Here is a 22,831-nt window from a genome sequence, read left to right as displayed (position 1 = left end):
CACAGCGCGGAAAATTTTTGAAAAAGTTGCATAACATTTCATAAAATACTCGATAATTTATGCTAATTCACTAAATAATTTTGGGCCCTCCTTCGAGCTCGTTCCCTCCAATTAGGGGGCTTGGGGTGTGGCAGTTACGGTCCTGTCAATACCTATATCTATAGGTACTGCTTGTTCAACTGAAAAGTTAGGACACATTGCATTGAAACAGCAGTGATGTAATCTTAACAGTCTACTCACAACTTTTCTGCAATCCTAATTGAAAATTCCAGACTCCAAGCCAAGCAAGAGTATTTTATAAATATATACATTTTTTCATAAATCGATTTCTCAATATTTTTGTGAGGGCCGCAAGAAGGCTAGCTGGGGGCCGCGGTTGGGAATCACTTGCCCAAACAGTACTTCGTCAGGGCCCCAAAAATATTGGTATTGGGCCCCCATTGGATCATAAACCAAACTTTAGAAGAGCTTCGCCCGCCAGGCCCCCTAACGAGAGGCCTTTTTACTACCGCCAGAAAAAGCACGTTCTACTGTTATAGGCGATTCGTGTGCAGGTAGGGTTGCATTTAAAACAAACGGTGTTTTGAAACACTTTTTAAAACGTGTTTGAAACAGCCTTTCAAACAAAGCCGCCTTCAAAAAAAAAACAAAATTATGTGTTATTCAAGTTGTAGAATTATGCCATAATTGTGTAAATACTTTCCAAAAAACATAATGTATGAGCCCATAGGTGCCGAGTTACGGGGTGACGGGGTGGCGCAGCCACCCCATGACACATTTATGGGGTGGCGGCCACCCCACACAATAAGATTAAACGCCCGCCGTCGGCGATTTCAAATCATCAACGCTGTCAATTAGCCAGTCCGTGATAGCGCGTAAATGTAATTGTAATTGTTGCTGGTTTGCGGCACGTCTGCCATTTCGTTATCAGCACAACTTTGTCGGCCGATTGTACAGTCCGATAAAGTTGTCCACAACTATATGTATTTCGCACAGCGTAGTGATGCTGATTTCAGCAAACTAACGATCCTTATTAGATGTACAAATTCGACCTCATCGTTAGAAACTTAGATTTCATCGCGCGCTTTGAGAAACACCATCTCCTATCGCGATTTGACGACCAATATACTTCCACCTTCTACAAATTAAAGTGCATTATTTGCATCGATGAGGGCCGCAATCCGGGTTTAAAATATTTTGTTTTGTTAACTATTTTTGTGATAAATATGCTCGTAGTTGAACAGTGTTTTATTGTGTGTGCCTGCTAGTTGCAATTTATTCCAGTACCCATAACATTAATCCAATTATGCTTTGCGAACGGAAATCGGGAAATGCAGCAATGCAGTCAAAATCGCTGTTTCAATCAGCAACCAATTTGCGCGATGCGAGCTACTCAATACCAAGTAAAAACCCATTGTGTTGGCGGTAACGGATATTACTGATTGGCCGCGCGCGTTTGTAATCATAATTCTTGTCTGTCTTTCGTTTTCCAGAATTGTCGCGCTATGTTACTGCTCAGTTCAGCAACGAATGCCGAGTGCGCTGCACTCAATGACCTAATTTCGCAATCATCCCAGCGGGAGATCGCGTTGCATTGTGCGATGCGACATGCGTGCACAGACGAGTCTCGCTAATTGGTCGCGGCCCCGCGTAGCACTGATAGTACGACTTATTGAATTGCAACTGAATATTAGCGTCAGAATGGTCGTTTCAAAAGGACGGGGTTTTGCGTTTCAAAAAGAGAGGGTTTCGACACCCGCCTGGCTACGCGCCTGCCGCCACCCCATGCAAAAATAAAAGTCGGCACCTATGTATCAGCCTACGGAGAATTACCACCCGATATAGCCGACGTATATCGATATGGGATGGTTGAAATTCTCAAAATAGTCGGTTCAACAGCAATAGCACAGATATTTCGTCAAAGGTGCTATATTTATCCTATATCTTCAATTATCAATGTCAATCCATTATGACGTCACAATTGAATATTCTATAGGTCATTGTTTAGAAAAAAAACAATAAAAAGCATATTTTAAACAAGGACCTTGTTTTAAACATGTTTGTTTTAAATTGATTTTTGTTTTAAATGCAATCCTATGTGCAGGTGTGCGTATTCGCGCGAATCGCAAGAAAAAAAAATCATATTCAGGACTGAATTTTTCCATAAAATTGGTAATTGCACATAACGCTATTAACTTTTCATCCTCTATCAGTCCACGTGATCAGATTTACTGGTAGAAGGAAGTGGTGACTTCAGATAGCACGCACAGGACGATTTCTCGTCTGTGGACAATTGGCAATATATATATGCCTATTTATAGTTTCGGCCAACGTGTGGCGGTCATTTTCAGCTTCGCGCACGGGCGAAACTTCAAAAGTCTTATTGTGTCGCGGAGCGTAAATGGCCGACACGGAAATGCCTATTTTAGTTTTACAAATGATGCCTATTTATTCATGGATCTCTGAGGGTCCCTAGACCTATATTAAAAAGCAGACACTGACTGACATTAAATCACGCTAAGCGCGATGAAAATTTTTGAAGCTGCGGTAAATCTCTCACAAAATAATCTATAATTTATGTTGATTTGCGAAATAATTTTGGGCCCACTTCGAACTCTCCCATTCACCCCAATTGGGAGGTTTGGGAAGCGGCAGTTACGACCTTGATGATGACACGGGTACTGATTGACGTTTTATACGAATTAGGGATTTGGAAACGTATCCCGCAACAATTTGGAGCACAGACCGTGTAATACGTGGCTTAATGTGATAATGGCAACAAATAAGGTTTGGTTAGATCTTGTGACTTTAATTTGTTACATTGACTTTATTTAGAATCCGGAATACGCATGCGAGGAACGTATAGGCGTATTAATGAACAGGCTTGAAAGTAAACGAATTTTCAGATCAGTTTATACAGCCTATGGTTTTAGTCCACACTGCAACATCAAAATGTAGGTTTTATGTTTTGAATTCCAAGCAACATTTCACAGGCCGCTCAGAATAGCACCATGGGCCGCATTTGCCCAGGTCTGTTCCATACCATCAAACTATCTGTAAGGATTGCAAACATTCTGGTTTCATTGTGTGATATGACGATAAGGGGGGCACGAAATATTTCACTGTCATAAAGAGGGGCGTGTCTAAAAAAGTTAGGGAAACAGTGGGCTAAACTAAATCTTACTATATATCAAAAACGAATGAACAGCAAATAAAGTCTTCTGAAACCTGTGCTGAACGATTTCCTACACCATGGTCAGAGTTTCATTTTAAAATGACTCTGACTGTCCTGTAGCTTATTCGCTGTTAGTAGCTGAAACTTTTGGTTTGTAACGGTCGCTTGAAACATTTTGCTGTGTTTGTAGTTTTTAGTACTCATGATCAGGAATAGGTCGAATACGTTCGAGTTTTTTTAATTGAAGGGTATTCTACGTATCATGAATGAAACATGAATACTGAATAACTTGAGATTGTTGCTAATTACGTCGCTACGGTTGTCAAAGAACACCTCTCTACCTAATCAATTACATGTTTAACAGTAATTGTAATTGCAATTGTATTTCGATATTTTAGCATTGAGTAATTGTAATTGTAATGTAATTGAAACATGCAAGGGAGTAATTGTAATTGTAATTGAAGTGACATATTGTAATTGCTCCAACTCTGGTCAGAACATTCAATCCAAAGATGCAATCAATTCATTCGACTCTTTCATTAGATTTGACGATCTCAGGGCCGGGCATTTTAGACGGACTCCAAAACTTAATGAGCTGCACTAAATCTTCAATCCCTTGCGATTCGTTGCGGTGGTGCCCTATACTTCTGTGGGGAGTTGATAACACTGTGCTGCGGTAATTTCGAGGTTACTAAAGAATTGACGGTTCTAAGTGTACTTTTTGATGCTGAATCCAAAACTGTTTTCCGTTTTCTTCAATCTGGTCTAGATTTTTTACAAATGGCATTTGAATTTTCGAAAATTGCAGCTTTCAGCGTTATTCAATTAAGATTTGTGACGTCATAACAAGGATTTAGAAATGATGTTTTTATGACAAAAATAGTCCAGTTATGACGAACACCATTCCCTATAGCAGTGTTTTTCAAATTGAGGTTCGCGAAGCCGCCGTTAACTGAATCGTTGGGAATCCGTTGGGATTACTAGCAATCTGATTTCTCTCTTTAATATTTCGTAATATCACGAGAATGGGTCGGGAAATTTTTGTCTATAAAAAAGGCTGCATGTCTAAAAAAGTTTGAGAACCCCTGCCCTATAGTATACTGTAAAGAAGTTGCAAGATTAATATCAGATTTGGGCCTAGGCCGCAGAACTGTGAACTGATCAAAGACGAAGGCTTCACTGCACGGGTGCAGTAGCAAAATGCCCATGGGCAGCTTTTCGAGAAGTCATTTTAAACTTCCGCGGAAACCATAGAAGCCCTGCTTACGAAGCACAGGTGAAAGAGCTGCTTGAAAGCTTTCAATCCCTCCGAGCCCAGATGTCTGTAAAAATGCACTTTCTGACATCTTATTCGGATTACTTTTCAGTCAACTGTGGTGATTACTGTGAATAAACAAGGAGTGAGATTCCACCAAGACTTTCGCCAGATGGAAGAAAGGTATCAAGGATACAGGGACCTAATCATGTTTGCAGATTACCGTTGGTGCTTAAAGACAGATCCACATAACTCCACACAAAGAAGACAATATTTGAAGAAACATTTACTGTCAGCATAAATCACTTGCATCATATGTTGTTATTGTATTTATCGTCCTAATATCACTATCAGTATCAGTTATATTTGCCATCATGTTCCGCAAACGATTTCTTTGCTAAGCTATTTTGAATACTTCGTTTTCAATTCACACTTCACACATCGATGTCGGCTAGGATTGGCATTTAAACACATTTGTGTTAAGTGTCTATATCAATGGTTCCCAACCTTTTTCGACCCATCGCCCCCTTTTCAAGCTCAACACCGATCATCGCACCCCAAATTTTGTGTATCGAAAATTAGGCATACAAACTGTAATCACCGGCGGATTGACTGAAAAAAAAGGTCAACTTTTCGGCTCGAAGTCTAATTTTACACTTTTGTAACTAAATTCTCGTGGGTTGACTAAAAAAAAGGTCAGCCGTTTTGACGCGTCAACGCCCCCCTATCGCCCCTTCGCTATTTTCGCCCCCCGTCGCCCTTTTGTCCATTTTCGCATCCCCATCGCCCTCTTCGTCATTTTCGCCCCCCTAGACAGCCAAATCGCCCCTTGGGGGGCGATATCGCCCACATTGGAAACCACTGGTCTATATAGTGTAACATATTAACTTATACCTTCTTCTGTTAGGTTGATCGCCATTGAAAACAATTATGCTTTCTTGGTTAGATGTAACACTTGTAAGTGCCTATATTTCAACTGTGTTATGATATTTTAGTAGTATTTAAAACGGCTGTCATTGCAAAAACCTTGAATTCAAATAACAATACCACCTTGCAAAAATTTACAACATGCAAGGCCAATTAAGTGACCACATAACTTAATATCTTTGTGTACAATAATGACCAAAGCTAGCATAATTAAATATGTGATGAAGAAAAAACTTGAACTTATTAAAAAGAAAATGGTTTCATTTTCATATTCAGCGCAAAAAATGATTCAAAAACAGGTAAAACATGTTTGACTTTTGAAAAATAATTTTCAAACGCGGCACAGTGATAAATTGCAATTATGGCTATTTTACTGTTAGAATAATACGACCTGCCGAAGTACCGTAAATCTACATCAAATACATTTCAGTCTGAGTTTAAAGTGCTTCCTTTTGAACGAAATACGACATATGACTCTGCTGGAGTACTTGGTTACTTCAGCATTAACTTCCTGTTATTTCATAATCGAAGTTATTTTCGTTTGCTGTAGTCCGTAGGTTGTCATCGTAGGCTTAGCGGGGGACAAATTCATCCCTGTATTTTTTTGCCTAATTTATTGAACAATTTCGGCGCTTATCGCCTAATCAGGTTATTTGCGCCATGATAACGAATGTTGTAATGTTCATTTGACTTTCCCTTTCATACTCTTTTCGGACAACTTTCAGTCACGCATCCATTCATCATCTCTCGCTTGCATGCCTCCTCGTCGGTGTCTTTTGCTGCCAATTTTCGAGGCTCGACTTCACTTGTTCAATCTGGGATTTTCGTACGACACTGCATACGCAGCAAGGTCAGCCACGAGGAGCCCAGATAAACTTGCAACACATCGAAACTTGGCAGAGCCTTATGTGCCGAACCAACAACCATTGGTGTCGTGACGGTGTCGCTTAGCACACTGCGCCACTCACTTCCCCCATCCTGTATTGTAATTGCAATTTGTTTCCATGTATTTTCAGTACTGTATGATACGCTAGCCATTTAATATTACGTGATTATTGCCATGGCGGAAGGTGGTCAAGATCAAAACTCCATCACTGTCCATGATGTCATGAAAACATCTTTATCACCCGGGACAATTAGTAAGTGGGCCAATGCCTGTTATATTCGAGGTCCTTTGATAAAAATAATATTCGTAAAACTAGTTGAAGATATTCTTAGAGGTACGAAATAGTTGAAAAGTTATCAAAAAGCATTTCGCTAGCTGCATATCAAAATATTGATAAACAAACCACCGACGGTTTTCATAGAGCCTAGCGGAATCCCTAATTTTGCTGATTCGGTAATCTTCCTAAAACTTGCCCGTATTATGCTAGGGATGGGCACAATGATTCGAGTACTCGAATCTGAATCGAGTATTAATTTTAATGATTCGAGTCGAGTAGTAAAAGACGATATTTTCGAGTACTGAAATTACAAGCTCCTCGCTACTGAAAGATAACTTATCAACGACCATTATAGTATTGATGCTAGTTTCCATTGTGGAAGGCTTAAAACACTGATTGGCTGCATTGAAGCATACGAAACATAGTACAAAGCTACAAAGCTTACGTGAAATAACACATTTTCGAAGTCATAATCATCCCATAACCTTGTCACGAAGTGTAATAAAATCGGTGTGGTCGACAAAATATCAAAGCATCTTTAATGTGATGGAAAACAGGCATTATATTCTTTGCTGTGGCATAAAAGGTATACATTTGAACTTTGACATATCACATTCTGTTATGACGTCATAATGTGTGATACTCGAATACTCGACTCGACTCGAAGCATAATACGTGATTCAGAATCGAATCACTCAGGTACTCGATTTTGCCCAGCCCTAATTATGACATTCACTTCCGTCTTAGGACGCACAACATTGGCCGTAGGTGGAACTGTCAAGCAAGAGCTCACAAAATGTCAGCTTAACCTCGTGGCAGGAGATCAAATAATTGTGAATCATATCGTGCCCACTCCGAGTACCGAGGGAGAAGGTGAGTGTAGTGAAGCTAGTGATGTTGTGTTCAATTTGGTGTCCGGAGTTCTCCGACAACAGGCATTTACAGGTTAACGTGGGTGTTCGGCCTTCCGTTAGTTCATTACGGCTATGTACTGGAATGCAGCCATAGGCTACATAACTAATGGAAATGCGGCCGTGAATAGCAAAGAGGTCGGCCACCCCATGTTTTAGTTGCTACAGAGTGTTGTCAGGTATCGTGCGCAGCTCATAGTTCAAAATATAATGATGTGGTGATCGTGATTTTTTGTTGTATTTGTATTTCTTCCAATAAAATATTATTTCTTTTGTGGTAACTATGCCAGTCGCCCATGTTAGAAGGCACAGCGTTCAAAACGTGGCTGTTAAACTGCGTTGCCTATTTTTATCTCAATATTGAAGTCATGCGGCCCGCGGCCTCTACAAATTTTGAAAAGTGACGCGCGACCAGTTTTGAGTTGGCGACCCCTGGCACTCGGGTGAAAAAGGGTATAAAATCATTGCTCTATTTGGAGTTGGGACGGTATCATTTGTATCACATGATGCGATCGAATCCTTATGGTGTTGAAGATACATATCTCCTGCATGGGATGTATAGCAACACAAATCCACACTATGTTAATTTCAAGATTTTGGCGAACCATGAGTACGTACTTGTGACTGCTATTCAACACTACGTACTTACTAAACAGCAAATTCGACTTCTATTTGAAGTAGTTTTGGACTGCTTCGAAAAGTACAACTTCAACTCATACTTGAGTGTCGCTACTTCTAATTGAGTAGCCGTCTTGACTACTTTGACCATCTCTGCTCAGGACCCATCACTTTAAATGCATTGGCACAAGGTATCCGTGAATTTCCGTAGGATCGAAAAGATTTACTGCATTACCTCTTATCGTCATACTATCACTCTGGCCGCACCTTGCCGAGACTTTACGTCTAATCTTATATGTATATTGTCGGCTGTTACATAAAATTACTATCTATATTTATTCTTTTATTAGCATTATTTACAAATAGTTGTTGCAGGAATAATGTTCCTGTTTGATGCAGGTGTGATCAGACCAGACTTGGACAACTAAAAAATTTTGAGCTTTTTCGAATAAGATTAAAATTAGAATTAGAATTAGAGCTACACAGTTTTTTCCAAATTAGATTAGAATTAGAATTAGAATTACTGAATTCAGAAAAACATGGAAATTGAATAAAATTGTGAATGAAAAATAAATACAGCAAAAAGTTCAGTTCATATAAAATCACAGTGGAGTCTAACAACCATGAGAATGATTAATGTCTGTATACCAAGCTTTGCTCGTTTTGCACTATACAGGGGTCATCAACACGCGGCCCTCAAGGTCATATTTTGCAGCCAGCGACCTGATCTGTGAATTTGGGAGAACGCGAATAATGATCAATGCACGTTGCATCATTCATTATCATGGCGCAAATAACACGATAAGGCGATATAAGCGTCACAATTGTTCTGTAAAACCAACAAACAAACTATACTAGCATGGCTATTATGTGTTGCACAATAACTACTATTTATGTACGGTGTAAGTAAAGCGATGGCGGCTTGGCACTGGATTTCCCTGGGCGAGAGGGATATTCTTGTTAACTCGCTGTAAAATACCGCGGTAAAATAGTCATTTGAAGGTAAACAAGAGAGCATAGGAACACTTCACAAATTAGATTAGAATTAGAATTAGAGCATGGACACATTTCAAAATTAGATTTGAATTATATTACTGGGATTTCGCTGTAATTTAGTGAAAATAGATAACTAGAACTATCTAGTTGTCCAAGTCCGGATCAGACCAGTTGACTAGAAAGGTCGTATCGATCATTCCATTCCGTCATCGAATACTGTGCGTGCCTATTTTTTTATTGTTGTAAACGTCATTATTTGTTTTCTTCAAATAACAATGGACCTTCTTCCTCGGCGACTTTCACCCAAGTAACGACGTTTACGAATAGAATTGTCACTGCGATGAGTATTTCGTGGACACCAAGGAGCGCTCCAGTTTTTGGTTTTACAGCGTTCAGAAAACGAAATTGACAGGGACAAACTGGTTTATTGCAGGAATAACTTGATTGTGCAAAAAGTAGTCTTCGAGTAACATCGTTTGTAGGGATGGTGTGAGCCTCTGAAAGGTTCAGGTTCGTGTGAACGCGAACCTTTTTGAAAGGTTCTGTGTGAACGCGAACGTGAACCTCATGACGTCACGTGACGTCATATTGCTACATGCAACCCTACATTTCAGTGAAGGGATAGCCTATCATAATGTACACGATACCTAGCGACAGCTCGGGCCACATAATGCCACAATGCTGGAGTACATATTGACGTTTTAAACGTCGCCAAATGTATCAACTGGGGAAATCAAATGATATAATAATTCCATGAAATCACTATCTGTCGTCGCTTTGCCAACAATTTCGATGAGGAAGGGCATATAAGCAAGGGAATATGAGCTTACGCCTTAACGGTCTAGGCCAGACCGGAGAATGATTCGGCGTCTGAGTGTTGCCAATTGCTATGCGTTGATATCAAGCAGAGTGTAAAACGGATTTCTGTACTTGTTACCCATATCACCCGTTAAACAAGGTATACAGCATTAGCCAACACCCCTGTAGCACGGATTTGGTTTTTATGATACAATAAACATATAAAATCAATATCGACCCCGTACACCTGCTAGATTGTATACATCATGCGACTATATCAGGTTCATTGATTGGTTGAATGAGCATCATTCGCTGACTACCTACATGTAGTGTATTTCACTCATGATGTTGTGTGATTGCGGGTCAAGCTCACAGCAGAGAGTCACTAAATATTCACAAACGGAAAGCTGGATATTTCGAGAAGAGTTTTGTAACAAAGCAAGTAATATTTTTGAGATTGTCAAGATTTTTTTATAATGTCAGCGCCATGCATACAGTGGCCCGCAGTAGAAATGCAATACATTTCCATAAATGTGAAAAAGGTTCACAGTGCAGAACCTACCAAGATTCGTTTGTGAACGTGAACCTCTCAATTTTCGAGGTTCATACACAGAACGCGAACTTGAACTTCACGTTCACACCATCCCTAATCGTTTGATAACTTTCTTTGTACAATTAATGATTTCTGGATGGGATGGAAATTTCTTCCGAGTAATGTCACAATCATCTGAGATTACACACTTGCCTATCAACTGTAACCAAAGCAAAATAGTGTCCGGGCTATAAGATTTGTACATTCCGAAGCACACATAAAGTTGAGGCGTATGCCAGATTTTACAAATATATTCGAATATAAATACACTGTGAAATTATTTCGGGCCGACTCTTAGACCACTTGAAAAAGCAGCAATAAAAAATTTTGTACTAGTTTTCGAGATCGCACATGGCTGTAGCCAGCCTTCAGGTTCGGGCCAGATTCGAAGTCAAACCTGCCGACTCCGTGCCCATGTTGTTGTTGTTAGTATTGTAAATATGGTGTTCGGCTACTATGGCCTTTTACACCAGGTCTCAAGAGTCCGGTAAATCCATTAACGTCACAACAGTCTGCCGGTGAGGATAACGAATTCAGCCACTGGTAGTAAAATCCGTGGATCTGATAACAGTTTTGTGAGCTGAAACGGTATGCCTAGATTCGTCGCTGTCGTCTTCAAGTGATCGCGGTGGGTCGAGTAGCGTTCGCAATGAATTAAAAAGTGGTCGACCGTCTCGTCGATGTCGCACGTATCGCATAAACCCGTGTCGTGACACCCGATTCTGTGAAGGTGCCAGTGGAGTCTGCCGTGTCCGTGCCCATGTGATGCTAATCCCAACCACAATGATATGTGTTCTCCTCTTTACAGTCGCCAAGTTTTTAAACATAATGAGACGCCATTCCGAGCAAAAAATTCAAGATATTGAAGATTATGCTTCACGACCCAAACTCGTGTTACTTGACATGGACGGATATGATCGAAATTCGTCGGATGACCGCACTAAATCTGAAGTATACTTCGGATCCGAGGACAAAGAAATTGAGTTGGAGGATTTCCACGTACAACCGAATGGAGAGAGAGCGCGCCACGTTATGATATTGGGTGAGGCCGGTGCAGGAAAGACAACGCTATCAAAGATCTATCATCGTGCCATCCACAACAAGAAAGTGAATTTCACTGAACATATTGAGCTTGTTGTTTATGTACGGGCTTTCGAACTACTGAGTGACCCACCATCAACAATTTTCGATTTGTTTATTTCACACCAAATAACAGGAGATCTGGAAGGAGAATTGAAACCAGAAATAAAGAATGCTGGTATTAATTGGATCAAAAACAACACAAACAAGATGTTAATTATCATCGACGGTCTCGATCAATGCAGCACTAAAATAATCCGATGTAAAGAAGCCCTGAACTCGAGTGTTTCTGCGAATCCGCGACGCATTATAGTAGTGTTGTTATCCGTTTTTGTTGCAGGCCAATCAAATTACGCCACGTCATCCTAATTGCCACGCCCATTTTCATCCCCTAAGGGAACATTCATCTGCTACGTCATCTGTGCCACATCATCAAGCGTCACGCCTATAGTGCCACATCATCCATCCATTGCTATATCATCGCTGCATTGATTGCCGCATCTTGATACTTTTCTCAGATATTGTATTATGTGTATTTAGGACTAATATCATCCGTCCATATTTTTTAAACTTGATTTTATGTGTACAAGTTACGGTTTCTGCAGTTTCCACATTTTACGACCTATGATTGCTGCGTCAAAACTTACCTTGGCTAGAATCGATAGATTTTCTATTATGTGTATTTCGGACTAAGTATTTAAATTCCTATTCAGATTATACATAAATGCGAAAACTATGATGTCTATGTAAGGTTATATTCTCCGGATAATATTATTAATATCAAAATTCTACACATCATCACTAATTACTTAATATAAAATGCGATTTTGAGCGCTGCGACTTGATAATATGAACCCCTACGCTTCTGATGCATGATTTTTTGTGATAAGGACCTAGGTAACATTCAGAGTCTGCAACGATTGTTTGGATATACATTATAGCAATACCCCACTAAACTATAGGCGGTTATATTACTCTATTGGTCAGAGATAACTCATCCGTCCATATTTTTAAACTTGATTTTATGTATACAAGTTACTGTCTCTGCAGCCTCCACATTTTACGACTTATTTTCATTAGACGCAGGCAAGCGATTCTCCAGTTCGGAGCTACGGAAACAAATCACTCGCATGTGCGCGTTCCGAATAGTCTTGTAGAATTTTCTAAAGTCGTAACAGCTTAGTAGCATATACGCGAATCCCAAGGTGAAAATAATCGAACGAACTATAGCCGTAGGCGTGCGATTCGCAGGGCTTTATTTATACAAACTCTATCGATGCCTGTACGCGAGCCCCAGCGTTATAACGATTAGGTCTAATTAGCACGTTCTGAAGCCGTAAATTTAGTCAACATCATTGAGATGTCCATGATTTAAATATGGTGATCGAGTGTGACAATAGCACTCGTCAAGGTTAGACAAACTTAACCTTAAACTACTCTCTACTTCACAAAATATAAAGAACGAACACCTTCACCGCAGGTACGCGATCCCCGACGTTATAATGATAGTGCCAAATTAGCCGCATGAAAGCGAGTCTAATGAATATAACGACAGACACCAAGTTAGTTGAAAAGTAAAACTAATCGTGACCGATGCAAGACGGATTGAAACAGCGCTTTCGCTCGATTCTTGTAGTGACCACATTTCATACGGTTCAGTCCTTTTCATGTCACTAGAATAAGGGTGAATAAACCGACAGTGAAAACGCCGCCGCCGTCTTATAACGTAATAATGTAAGCTGCGTCGGGTGCTGCTATAATGTTAGGAGCGAATATAGTAGAAAGTCCACGTCTGGACACCTGTAAGCAGCTGCACATACTACCGTAGTAAAACGCATAGCAGAATTCACGCAAAAGTCGATATTGCTTTGTGATGATTTTGATGTTGTTCCATACCGATTGGGAAGATAGGACTCCTAATTCCTTAACTAACTACATAATCCCTAGTAACGTAGTCAGACGCATAACGGAATTTACGCAAATCGGTATTGCTCTGCGATAATTTTGACCACTATGTTTTGATAATAACTTGCTTCCAAGAAATAGATAACATTCATTATACGTTAGATGATACTTTTCCTTTATATTCTATTATGTGTATTTAGGGCTAATGCGACATCACTATGTTGGCGACAGGCCTGATTTGAACACGCTAATTTTGCAAATTAAACTTATCACCCACCACGAACACTCAATGAAGAGCACCCTGGAGCACCCACATAAATGCTCCACAATTTGTGACGTATAATATACTGAGCATATAATAAGCTGACAAAACTGATACTTGAGTACTCCGAAATGTACAAGTACTTTACCTTTACACGACGTTTTTGTAAAATGAATACTAATGGTACGCGACTGATCATAGACTAAGCTTGCTTTCAGAGTTGGAAACTAAATGCAAGACAGACTTATGTATTGCGAAAAAAAAATAAAACATTTGGGCGTCCCCGAATGACATTTTACTTAAACTACTTATTCATGACATAATAATAACTACTTGTACACTTTTTCACATTTTATAACACTTTAGTAGTACTTAACAGTTTCAGTTTTAAATAAAATTCGGAATCTAAACTAATCAAAAAATTCGGTAACCAATTTCGCGTAGGCTATGCATACAAATGAGGAAAGTCACATCAGCGCGTGTTAACTAGTTGTATTATGTAGCTTGCAATTCATGCAAGTTTCGAAACTTCCACACTGAGTCTTTTAAAGTAGATAGAAACGAAAAAAAACTAATCGAAAAAATTTACGAAGTTTGGATGCGGCATATTTAGGATTTCTAAAAATTATTCATACCCATGACTCGAAATATTGTTAACTAACTTATGTTTTCGACATAAGATAAGCGTGAAGTGTACAAATTTCGATGTTGCGCAAACACCACAAACTTTGCTTGCTTTCAGAGCTGGTAACTAAATGCAAGACAGACTTATGTATTGCGAAAAAAATAAAACATTTGGGCGTCCCCGAATGACATTTTACTTAAACTACTTATTCATGACATAATAATAATTCTACTTGTACACTTTTTCACATTTTATAACACTTTAAGTAGTACTTAACAGTTTCATTTTTAAATAAAATACGGAATATAAATATGATCGAAAAATTCGGTCACCAATTTCGCGTAGGCTATGCATACAAATGAGGAAAGTCACATCAACGCGTGTTAACTAGCTGTATCGAGTTATCGAATGATTTTTTCCTTACATCAAAACAACTAGAATGTGTAACTACATTAAAAAACGTATCTAAATGAGCTCCAGGGCATTGTGATTATGCAGCATACCAAATTTCATCGCACATTTCATGATGGAACAACTTTAAAACTAACGTATAGTTCTATAGCAACTTTTACCTAAATCTGTTTTCGGTAGCGTGTACATATACATAGTCAGCTTTAATAACAGAATTACCATGCTAATATGTGACTCCTCACCTTGAAACTTGGTACGTAGTTGTAGGACATTGTGATCATGCAGCATATATACCAAATTTCCTCGCGCATTTCATAATGGAACAACTTTAAAACTAACGCGACTCCACATCGACTTTTTGCGTGCATCTGTTTTGCGGGAGCGTAGCACGTACCTATACATAGTCAACTTTAATAACGGAATTACCAATACATGCACCGACTCTGTACATTCAATGTGGGGGTAGCTGACTTGGAGACAGAAAAACACACATATTTGACCGTAACATGGTCTTAGTATGAACCGACATGCATTCGACTTGTGGAAAAATGTGTCGCACACTATTTCACCGAGATTACAACCCTTTCACGGATATTCGTTGGTGCTATCGATACGGTGAACAGCACGTTATGTATAGCGATATCTCCACAGTCAAATACGCGAACCATGCACAACCATATAAACCGACTTTCGTTGAATATTCACGACACCAACAAATCTGTACATCTCATTTCCCTCGACATCAATGATAGAATCCTCATCCCAATGCGCAGTACGAATGGTGGGTTCATCGGGTGTAAAATCCAAATCAAATGACACCAAGGTCTGCTTTCTCATTTTCAATATTTCCACCACCGCATCTTGTCTGTGTCTTAGCACTACCGTGTGAGGATGGTGAAATCTGTGGGTGGTAACACGGATGGACATGATATTCTTCGATATGATCAACTGAAACCACGAATGTGGTGGGTTAGAGTCTTGTCGTGATGGTCCGTTTCGAAACGCAAGCGGATGAACTAGACCAAAAGTTTCGAAGATGCGTTTTATAATTGCTCTAGGTGTGAAATAGACATCGCACTCTTGCGGGGAAACAACACGAATTCAGTCTTCACACCGCAGAAACACAGCCGCTTGGTTAACATCACAAAACCGCTATTGAACTCAAGATTGCCATACACGGAATCGCTGTTAACGATGTCTGACTGCGGCGTTTCGACGAGTAACGAATTCTCGTATTTAGTATTGATTGTGACACATAGTCAAAACAGCGACAGTTTTCACAACCCGGTACATACATTGAACCAACTGATGTAAGGTGAAACACTACGTTCACACCAAAAAAAGTTTGCAGGGTATGACCACCACCAACATATAGAGTAGTGAGTGAGTAATTAAACTACTTACCCCGATTTTACTATATTCCGAGATCCGGATCACGATTCAAGTCTACCTGAGAATCCGAACTACCCTGTGAAGTTGATATATCAAGTTGTGAACCGTGAAAGGGTTGTAATCTCGGTGAAATAGTGTGCGACACATTTTTCCACAAGTCGAATGCATGTCGGTTCATACTAAGACCATGTTACGGTCAAATATGTGTGTTTTTCTGTCTCCAAGTCAGCTACCCCCGCATTGAATGTACAGAGTCGGTGCATGTATGAGACTTCAGAACATGAATTTGTAATCCATGATGCTTGTAGTGCCGGCCATGATGTATGTAATGTCACGCACCTCCTTTACGCGAATACTTGGTATCTATGAACAATCGTGAAGTAAACTGGATGTGTAATGTCTTGTTATTTTCATGGAAACACGGGGGTGTAACATGTTTGAATATTGTTCATTGGTTTGTCGATTCAGAGTTGATATCCGGATCCGGTTAATACTTTCTCGGGTTTCCGATTTCAAACTGAACGGTGGGATATGTATTGACCAATAAAGAGTGACACAATATAGTAAACATGTGTGAGAAAACTCACAAGTAACCCGGATTTGTTAGCGCGACGGGGACATAAATTCAACCATTATCCATGTACCAAGCAGTTACCAAAGTCATGGAGGTTGCTAATTTCAACATATTGACTCTGTGGGAGGCTAAAGCACGAACCGGGACACACACAGACACACACACACACACACACACCAGGACACATAATATCCGTCGATTTCCAAAGCATACATTTCGATATACAAGAGCATATTGTTATTTCATGTGGTTAACCGTTGATATAGATGCGATGCGATCGACGCGGGTATACTCTGAAACCGGTTGTCCGTTTATATGAGAAAAGATGCTGTGAAGGACTTTAAAAAGCGGCAGTTGAGCAAGACGTAGTTTGCTTACTGCAGTAATTCATTTCACTTGCAGAACTTCTATGGCCAAGCTCCACGTGTGTGTTTCAGGGTAGTTCCAAATGAATGAATTTCATTTTCACGTGCTTGAATTCGTTTTACCATACTGTAAAATACTTTTACATGCCCAAGTTGGGGATTCTCGTTACATTGTCTTCTTGTGTGTTGGTGATTAAATACATTGCGACGCTGTCACTTGGCTCTTAATTGGGTTGTTTCATCTGAAAAAACTAATTTTGTCTGTTATAATACTTTATTAGACTTGTATGGCGAGGCGTCTGGTATCGAGAAGTGAGATCGCAAGCAATCATTGAGTCAGTCGTGATGTCTGATTGGGAGTGTCGGCCTCTTATATCCAGCAAGTGTAATGTGCCATATTAGGCCATAAGTATCGTAGGCCCCGCGTGAAGTGTACAAATTTCGATGTTGCGCAAATACCACAAACTTTGCTTGCTTTCAGAGCCGGCAACTAAATGCAAGACAGACTTTACGCAAAAGTTGCTATTCTGAAAATTTTGTAAAGGTAATGGTTTGAAAACTTATACTTGAGCACTCGTACTTCTTGAGAATACCCAAGTCGGTTTTTTGCCCAGATGCACCACATAGTCTCAAGTCCTTATGATATTGGAGTACATCAACTTCATGATAGCTAGAGTATTAAACAGTAATATACCTAGAGTACTAATCTTTTACTTACTCGGAAATGACTACTTCTACCTTATTTTAAAGGATACCTCGTTCGAAGCGAAATTGTATGTGGTTTTGGATAACATCCAAGATGTAGGCTCACTTTGAAGGTTACTTCGTAAAACTCAAATATTGCGCAGTGAGAGTTCGCAAATTCTCGAAGTATTTTTGTTATTTTTATTGCGATAAGTCATTCTGCAGCGCGAAAATGCGTCGTAGGATATAGATGAAACTAGCACCACTCATCAAGACCGCTGAAAACAGTACGTTTCAACATTTAGTAGCAGTAAATTTCTAGTAAAGTACAAGACGTGATGATTTCCGAGTGAGTTGAAAAGTATTGCAGGTATAGTTTACCTGGAAACCGAATACTCTGAAATAGAAGTAGATGCAGTGTAAATAGTTAATCACTTGATTAAGTTTAGCGCAAGCAGATAAAACCTATACTTGAGTAGTACAAAATGCACGAGTACTTCGCTATCGCCGCCCTGCACGTAATAAGTGCTTTTACCGACACTCGTCGGTTTCAGTTTTAGATAGAATTCAGAAACCAAATAATTTCATAAACATAAGCTAATTTAATGAATTTACTCGAATGTACTATGCCGCGCTGATAAGATTAATTATAATATACTTATCATGTTACAGCGATTTTTCTAGCGTAGAAAATCTTTAAAATGTAGTAAGCAGGCCAAATGAAGATATTCGTTGAGTTGAATAAACATAAAAAATACTCTAGACCACTTTATCGGTACTTTACAGTTTCAGTTTTAGATAAAATTTGTCTCTTTCACCTATAATTACAACTCCTCGCTATCTAAACATGTTTAGAATATATTATTTGCGATGATACGAACCCGTGAAGTACTCGAGTAGCTTTTCGTAGGATATAGATGAAACTGACAACACTCACCAAGACCGTTGGTCCACTGAAAAAAGTACATTGTAGCAGTAAAGTCCTACTAAATTACAAGAAGTAATGATTTCCCAGTTAGTTGAAAAGTAAGTATTGAAGGTATAGTTTGCTGGAAAAAGCGAAAAACTCTGAAATCAAAGTAGATGCAGTGTAAATAGGTAATCACTTCATTAAGTATAGCGCAAGCAGGCCAAACCTATGCTTGAGTACTGCAAAATGTACAAGTACTTCGCTATGTTCTCCCTCCACGTAAAAAGTGACTAGGTTTTAGACTACTTTATCGGTACTCGACAGTTTCAGTTTAGATAAAATTTGGTAAGACTTTAAATTTTAAAGTAGTTTGAGCTTACGTTTGTATCACCTTGACAAGTAACATTATCAGACATGAAAATGATAGGGACGTGTTCGGACATCATGTCTAGGGTGTGTTCGGCCTGTGCTGCCATTCGGACATGGTGTCTTGGTCGTGTTCGGACATCATGTCAGGTTAGTGTTTGGACATCCTGTCTGGGGTGTGTTCGCCCTGTGCTGCCAATCGGACATCGTGTCTGGGGCGTGTTCGGCCATTCAAACATGGTGTCTGGGTTGTGTTCCGACTGAGTTGACACTCGGATATCGTGTCTGGGGTGTGTTCGCCCTGTTCTGCCAATCGGACATCGTGTCTGGGGCGTGTTCGGCCATTCAAACAGAGTTGAATAACCATAAAAAATATTCCCGCGCCCTCCTAAACCCAACTATTCCTAACCCCTACAACCTAGGGCGCGGGAATATTTTTTATGGTTATTCAACTCTGTTTGAATGGCCGAACACGCCCCAGACACGATGTCCGATTGGCAGCACAGGGCGAACACACCCCAGACACGATATCCGAGTGTCAACTCAGTCGGAACACAACCCAGACACCATGTTTGAATGGCCGAACACGCCCCAGACACGATGTCCGATTGGCAGCACAGGGCGAACACACCCCAGACAGGATGTCCAAACACGAACCTGACATGATGTCCGAACACGACCAAGACACCATGTCCGAATGGCAGCACAGGCCGAACACACCCTAGACATGATGTCCGAACACGTCCCTATCATTTTCATGTCTGATAATGTTACTTGTCAAGGTGATACAAACGTAAGCTCAAACTACTTTAAAATTTAAAGTCTTACCAAATTTTATCTAAACTGAAACTGTCGAGTACCGATAAAGTAGTCTAAAACCTAGTCACTTTTTACGTGGAGGGAGAACATAGCGAAGTACTTGTACATTTTGCAGTACTCAAGCATAGGTTTGGCCTGCTTGCGCTATACTTAATGAAGTGATTACCTATTTACACTGCATCTACTTTGATTTCAGAGTTTTTCGCTTTTTCCAGCAAACTATACCTTCAATACTTACTTTTCAACTAACTGGGAAATCATTACTTCTTGTAATTTAGTAGGACTTTACTGCTACAATGTACTTTTTTCAGTGGACCAACGGTCTTGGTGAGTGTTGTCAGTTTCATCTATATCCTACGAAAAGCTACTCGAGTACTTCACGGGTTCGTATCATCGCAAATAATATATTCTAAACATGTTTAGATAGCGAGGAGTTGTAATTATAGGTGAAAGAGACAAATTTTATCTAAAACTGAAACTGTAAAGTACCGATAAAGTGGTCTAGAGTATTTTTTATGTTTATTCAACTCAACGAATATCTTCATTTGGCCTGCTTACTACATTTTAAAGATTTTCTACGCTAGAAAAATCGCTGTAACATGATAAGTATATTATAATTAATCTTATCAGCGCGGCATAGTACATTCGAGTAAATTCATTAAATTAGCTTATGTTTATGAAATTATTTGGTTTCTGAATTCTATCTAAAACTGAAACCGACGAGTGTCGGTAAAAGCACTTATTACGTGCAGGGCGGCGATAGCGAAGTACTCGTGCATTTTGTACTACTCAAGTATAGGTTTTATCTGCTTGCGCTAAACTTAATCAAGTGATTAACTATTTACACTGCATCTACTTCTATTTCAGAGTATTCGGTTTCCAGGTAAACTATACCTGCAATACTTTTCAACTCACTCGGAAATCATCACGTCTTGTACTTTACTAGAAATTTACTGCTACTAAATGTTGAAACGTACTGTTTTCAGCGGTCTTGATGAGTGGTGCTAGTTTCATCTATATCCTACGACGCATTTTCGCGCTGCAGAATGACTTATCGCAATAAAAATAACAAAAATACTTCGAGAATTTGCGAACTCTCACTGCGCAATATTTGAGTTTTACGAAGTAACCTTCAAAGTGAGCCTACATCTTGGATGTTATCCAAAACCACATACAATTTCGCTTCGAACGAGGTATCCTTTAAAATAAGGTAGAAGTAGTCATTTCCGAGTAAGTAAAAGATTAGTACTCTAGGTATATTACTGTTTAATACTCTAGCTATCATGAAGTTGATGTACTCCAATATCATAAGGACTTGAGACTATGTGGTGCATCTGGGCAAAAAACCGACTTGGGTATTCTCAAGAAGTACGAGTGCTCAAGTATAAGTTTTCAAACCATTACCTTTACAAAATTTTCAGAATAGCAACTTTTGCGTAAAGTCTGTCTTGCATTTAGTTGCCGGCTCTGAAAGCAAGCAAAGTTTGTGGTATTTGCGCAACATCGAAATTTGTACACTTCACGCGGGGCCTACGATACTTATGGCCTAATATGGCACATTACACTTGCTGGATATAAGAGGCCGACACTCCCAATCAGACATCACGACTGACTCAATGATTGCTTGCGATCTCACTTCTCGATACCAGACGCCTCGCCATACAAGTCTAATAAAGTATTATAACAGACAAAATTAGTTTTTTCAGATGAAACAACCCAATTAAGAGCCAAGTGACAGCGTCGCAATGTATTTAATCACCAACACACAAGAAGACAATGTAACGAGAATCCCCAACTTGGGCATGTAAAAGTATTTTACAGTATGGTAAAACGAATTCAAGCACGTGAAAATGAAATTCATTCATTTGGAACTACCCTGAAACACACACGTGGAGCTTGGCCATAGAAGTTCTGCAAGTGAAATGAATTACTGCAGTAAGCAAACTACGTCTTGCTCAACTGCCGCTTTTTAAAGTCCTTCACAGCATCTTTTCTCATATAAACGGACAACCGGTTTCAGAGTATACCCGCGTCGATCGCATCGCATCTATATCAACGGTTAACCACATGAAATAACAATATGCTCTTGTATATCGAAATGTATGCTTTGGAAATCGACGGATATTATGTGTCCTGGTGTGTGTGTGTGTGTGTGTCTGTGTGTGTCCCGGTTCGTGCTTTAGCCTCCCACAGAGTCAATATGTTGAAATTAGCAACCTCCATGACTTTGGTAACTGCTTGGTACATGGATAATGGTTGAATTTATGTCCCCGTCGCGCTAACAAATCCGGGTTACTTGTGAGTTTTCTCACACATGTTTACTATATTGTGTCACTCTTTATTGGTCAATACATATCCCACCGTTCAGTTTGAAATCGGAAACCCGAGAAAGTATTAACCGGATCCGGATATCAACTCTGAATCGACAAACCAATGAACAATATTCAAACATGTTACACCCCCGTGTTTCCATGAAAATAACAAGACATTACACATCCAGTTTACTTCACGATTGTTCATAGATACCAAGTATTCGCGTAAAGGAGGTGCGTGACATTACATACATCATGGCCGGCACTACAAGCATCATGGATTACAAATTCATGTTCTGAAGTCTCATACATGCACCGACTCTGTACATTCAATGCGGGGGTAGCTGACTTGGAGACAGAAAAAACACACATATTTGACCGTAACATGGTCTTAGTATGAACCGACATGCATTCGACTTGTGGAAAAATGTGTCGCACACTATTTCACCGAGATTACAACCCTTTCACGGTTCACAACTTGATATATCAACTTCACAGGGTAGTTCGGATTCTCAGGTAGACTTGAATCGTGATCCGGATCTCGGAATATAGTAAAATCGGGGTAAGTAGTTTAATTACTCACTCACTACTCTATATGTTGGTGGTGGTCATACCCTGCAAACTTTTTTTGGTGTGAACGTAGTGTTTCACCTTACATCAGTTGGTTCAATGTATGACTCTCTGCTCTACA

The 22,831-nt window shown here is 39.6% G+C and overlaps 2 protein-coding genes across 3 annotated transcripts in view; both read left to right on the top strand.

Annotated features, from left to right (window-relative positions):
* The window catches only part of LOC145438215 (uncharacterized), a 171,199-nt gene that overhangs the window by 17,477 nt on the left and 130,891 nt on the right, over positions 1–22,831 (top strand). The window lies entirely within an intron of this gene.
* LOC145437950 (uncharacterized) lies at positions 5,643–11,884 on the top strand. Its single transcript, XM_080315321.1, has 3 exons — positions 5,643–6,496; positions 7,268–7,393; positions 11,244–11,884. The coding sequence occupies exons 1-3, from the start codon at positions 6,418–6,420 to the stop codon at positions 11,882–11,884; spliced, it is 846 nt and encodes a 281-aa protein (XP_080171447.1). The 5' UTR covers positions 5,643–6,417.

This window comes from Botryllus schlosseri, chromosome 4 (genome assembly GCF_051294905.1).
Source record: "Botryllus schlosseri isolate E-star chromosome 4, Bs_hap1, whole genome shotgun sequence".
NCBI lineage: Eukaryota > Metazoa > Chordata > Ascidiacea > Stolidobranchia > Styelidae > Botryllus > Botryllus schlosseri.
Note: the sequence above shows the minus strand (reverse complement) of the source record. Positions and strands in the feature narration are given on the sequence as shown.

Excerpts from the sequence above, each read along its gene's own strand:
- LOC145437950 (XM_080315321.1), top strand. The coding sequence starts at position 6,418 with ATGGCGGAAGGTGGTCAAGATCAAAACTCCATCACTGTCCATGATGTC. Across the intron at positions 6,497-7,267 it reads TTTATCACCCGGGACAATTA|GACGCACAACATTGGCCGTA; the intron begins GTAAGTGGGCCA and ends CTTCCGTCTTAG. Across the intron at positions 7,394-11,243 it reads TCCGAGTACCGAGGGAGAAG|TCGCCAAGTTTTTAAACATA; the intron begins GTGAGTGTAGTG and ends TCCTCTTTACAG.